This window comes from Podarcis muralis, chromosome 2 (genome assembly GCF_964188315.1).
Source record: "Podarcis muralis chromosome 2, rPodMur119.hap1.1, whole genome shotgun sequence".
NCBI lineage: Eukaryota > Metazoa > Chordata > Lepidosauria > Squamata > Lacertidae > Podarcis > Podarcis muralis.
Genome location: NC_135656.1, coordinates 120,483,667 through 120,488,129, shown reverse-complemented (window position 1 = coordinate 120,488,129; position 4,463 = coordinate 120,483,667). Strand labels below are relative to the sequence as shown.

General features: G+C 53.7%; 1 protein-coding gene across 1 annotated transcript; it reads left to right on the top strand.

Annotated features, from left to right (window-relative positions):
* The first annotated feature begins 1,628 nt into the window (after positions 1-1,628).
* Positions 1,629-2,686, top strand: LOC114591151 (vomeronasal type-2 receptor 26-like). The gene has a single exon (XM_077925270.1). It carries the CDS (start codon positions 1,724-1,726, stop codon positions 2,684-2,686), a length of 963 nt encoding a protein of 320 aa, XP_077781396.1. The 5' UTR covers positions 1,629-1,723.
* The last annotated feature ends 1,777 nt before the right edge of the window (positions 2,687-4,463 follow it).

Sequence of the window (4,463 nt, the reverse complement as noted above, 5' to 3'; positions counted from 1 at the left end):
GGTGAATGCTTCCCTCTGTGAGGGAACATTCCCAGATCTGCTGAAAGAGGCGGTCATTAAACCGCTTCTTAAAAAACCATCTTTAGACCCGGCCAGTATGGCCAACTATCGCCCAGTCTCAAATCTTCCATTCTTGGGCAAGGTGATTGAGCGCATGGTTGCTGAACAACTCCAGGCACGCCTGGAGGATGCAGACCATTTGGATCCCTTCCCGTCGGGATTCAGGCCTCATCATGGGACTGAAACTGCCTTGGTCGCACTGGTTGATGATCTCCGGCGTGCTAGGGACAAAGGTGAGAGTTGTTTCCTAGTTCTGCTGGATCTCTCGGCGGCCTTTGATACAATCGACCACAACATCCTTCTGGACCATCTAGAGGGGCTGGGAGCTGGGGGCATACAGTGGTTTCGCTCCTTCCTCCTGGGCCGTGTTCAGAAAGGGGTGGGGGGGATGAGTGTTCAGACCCTTGGGCCCTCACTTGTGGGGTGCCTCAGGGTTCCGTCTTCTCCCCCATGCTTTTTAACATCTATATGAAGCTGCTGGGAGAGATCATCAGGGGGTTTGGACTGGGTGTCCATCAATATTCAGATGATACCAAGCTCTGCCTCTTTTTCAAATCAGAACCAGTGAAGGCGGTGAAGGTCCTGTGTGAGTGCCTGGAGGCGGTTGGAGGATGGATGGCGGCTAATGGATTGAAGTTGAATCCTGACAAGACAGAATACTGTTTTTGGGGGACAGAGGGCGGGCTGGTGTGGAGGACTCCCTGGTCCTGAATAGGGTAACTGTGCACCTGAAGGACCAGGTGCGCAGCCTGGGAGTCATTTTGGACTCACAGCTGTCCATGGAGACGCAGGTCAATTCTGTATCCAGGGCAGCTGTCTACCAACTCCACCTGGTACGCAGGCTGAGACCCGACCTGCCCGCGGACTGTCTCGCCAGAGTGGTGCATGCTCTAGTTATCTCCCGCTTGGACTACTGCAATGCGCTCTACATGGGGCTACCTTTGAAGGTGACTCGGAAACTACAACTAATCCAGAATGCGGCAGCTAGACTGGTGACTGGGGGCGGCCGCCGAGACCACATAACACTGGTCTTGAAAGACCTACATTGGCTCCCAGTATGTTTCCGAGCACAATTCAAAGTGCTGGTGTCGACATTTAAAGCCCTAAACGGCCTCAGCCCAGTATACCTGAAGGAGCGTCTCCACCCCCATCGTTCTGCCCGGACGCTGAGGTCCAGCGCCGAGGGCCTTCTGGCGGTTCCCTCATTGCAAGAAGCAAAGCTACAGGGAACCAGGCAGAGGCCCTTCTCGGTAGTGGCGCCCGCCCTGTGGAACGCCCTCCCATCAGATGTCAAAGCAATAAATAACAACCTGACATTCAGAAGACATCTTAAGGCAGCCCTGTTCAGGCAAGTTTTTTAATCTGTGATATTTTAGTGTATTTTTAGTTTCAATGGAAGCTGCCCAGAGTGGCTGGGGAAACCCAGCCAGATGGGCAGGGTATAAATAATTAATAATAATAATAATAATAATAATAATAATAATAATAATAATAACAATAACTTGAGTGGAAGAAATCTCTCCCAACCAATCTTCAGCCAGCCTAGCCAAAATGGGTACCTCCTTGTTCTCTGCCTTATTCTTCCCAGCACACCTTGCTAAAGACTGTATTTTCCTGACACCTCAAACGCACAATCCATCACCATGGCAGAAAACAGACAGGTATGGATGTAAGAGTTTTGTTAGTAATTCTGAAGTCCTTCTTCTTCTCTTCAGATGCAAAGCATTGCACCAGATGCCCAGAAGAGCAGCATGCAAATCAAGCGCGAGACAAATGTGTCCCCAAGACTATAACATTTCTCACTTATGAAGAACCCTTGGGGATTGTGCTGGTTTCCTTTGCCCTCTTCTTGTCCTTGACCACTGGCATTGTGAAAGGAATCTTCGTTAAATACATGGAAACTCCCATAGTCAAAGCTAACAATCGAGACTTATCCTATATCCTCCTCAGCTCCCTCCTGCTTTCCTTTTTGTCCTCCTTCCTGTTCATCGGCCAGCCAAGGAAAGTGACCTGCCTTCTCCGACAAACAGCTTTCAGCATCATCTTCTCAGTTGCTGTCTCTTCTCTTTTGGCAAAAACCATCACTGTGGTGCTGGCCTTCCTGGCCACAAAGCCAGGGAACAAGGTGAGGAGATGGCTGGGGAAGAGTCTGGCCAACTCCATTGTCCTTTCCTGTTCCAGTATGCAGGTTGTCATCTGCAGCATTTGGCTGGGAATCTCCCCACCCTTCCCAGACTCCGACATGCACTCCCAAGCTAGAGAGATCATCCTTCTATGCAATGAAGGATCTGTTGCCATGTTCTACACTGTCCTTGGCTACATGGGCTTCCTGGCTTTCATCTGCTTCGCTGTGGCTTTCCTAGCCAGAAAGCTTCCCGGGTCCTTCAATGAAGCCAAGCTGATCACCTTCAGCATGCTGGTCTTCTGCAGTGTTTGGGTGTCTTTTGTTCCTACCTACCTGAGCACAAAGGGGAAATACATGGTAGCTGTGCAGGTCTTCTCTATGTTGGCCTCCAGTGCTGGGCTTCTGGGCTGCATCTTCCTTCCCAAGTGCTACATTATTGTGCTGAGGCCTGATCTGAACACAAAGGCACATCTAACTACAAAAAGTGACAGTAGTGTCTGATCCTTAGCTTCTTTGATGGTTCTTAGCTTCACATAAAATATGATGTTGTAAAGATGGACTCCACCCTGGTTGGTGACAGGACAATTGCAAATGCTCCTAGGTCATAGAATCTATGCTCACAAATTTTCTGCCATAATCATCTCCTTCATTTACACGTCAGAAAAAAACAGTACTAGCTATCACTTAGTAGTAGTAATCATAAACCAATAAGCTCATGTTGGAAAATTTCAGGAGTGATAAAGCCACCACATATTTCAAGACAGCCAGGACTACCCTCTTCGATGAGGATGCATTGAAAACTCCTGAATCCACCCACTCATACCCTTTTGACAAGCTTTAATAAGTCAAGCAGGGCAACAGTTGGGAGATCACATGGATGGGACCACCTGAGGTCAAACTATTATCTTGACCCATTTGAGTCTTGGTTCAGACCTTGTTATGCATGGAATCAAAGAAGCATAGATAAAAAATAAAATTGTGAAAGGAACTAGTAATGAATGATGAAAGTGAAGTGGAGAGGCACTGCAGTCATGTTTCTCTCTGATAGACTTCTTACTGAAGATGTCCATTTCACTGACCTGCACTGGGTAAGCTTATGGTATTTACCGTATTTTTCGCACGATTGGACGCACCGGACCATAGGACGCACCTAGTTTTATGGGGGGGAAATAAAGGAAAAAAATTTTCCCTTTATTTCCCCCCCAAAAGCAGGTATGGGAAACAGAACGAGGTCGAGGAACAGCGGGATAGTGGCGCTGCGCCTCCCTGCTGTCCCCCGAGCTTGTGGGGCTGGCTGATGTCTGCCTAGCGCGGGGGGCGCTCTGCTTCAGGGCGCCCCACCCGCCGGGCGGCAGGCTGCTATCCGCAGCTTGGGAAGCCTTGCGGGGAACTGCTGCAGGGCTCCCCACACTGCGGATGTATGCCTGGCGCGAGGGGCGCTCTGCTTCAGGGCGCCCCACCCGCCGGGCGGCAGGCTGCTATCCGCAGCTTGGGGAGCCTTGCGGGGAACTGCTGCAGGGCTCCCCACGCTGCGGATGTATGCCTGGCGTGAGGGGCGCTCTGCTTCAGGGCGCCCCACCCGCCGGGCGGCAGGCTGCTATCCGGAGCTTGGGGAGCCTTGCGGGGAACTGCTGCAGGGCTCCCCACGCTGCGGATGTATGCCTGGCGTGAGGGGCGCTCTGCTTCAGGGCGCCCCACCCGCCGGGCGGCAGGCTGCTATCCGGAGCTTGGGGAGCCTTGCGGGGAACTGCTGCAGGGCTCCCCACGCTGCGGATGTATGCCTGGCGCGAGGGGCGCTCTGCTTCAGGGCGCTCTACCCGCCGGGCGGCAGGCTGCTATCCGCAGCTTGGGGAGCCTTGCGGGGAACTGCTGCAGGGCTCCCCACGCTGCGGATGTATGCCTGGCGCGAGGGGCGCTCTGCTTCAGGGCGCCCCACCCGTCGGGCGGCAGGCTGCTATCCGCAGCGTGGGGAGCCTTGCGGGGAACTTCTGCAAGGCTCTCCACGCTGCGGATGTGTTCCCGAAGTGCCGGGCGCTCTGCTTTCAGGGCGCCCGACGCTCCGGGAAGCAGGCTGCTATCCGCAGCGTGAGGAGCCCTGTGGGGAACTGCTGCAGGGCTCCGCACGCTGCGGTTGTCTGCCCGGCGCGAGGGGCGCTCTGCTTCAGGGCGCCCCTCGCGCCGGGCGGCAGGCTGCTATCCGCAGCGTGGGGAGCCTTGCGGGGAACTCCTGGAAGGCTCTCCACGCTGCGGATGTGTTCCCGAAGCGCCGGGCGCTCTG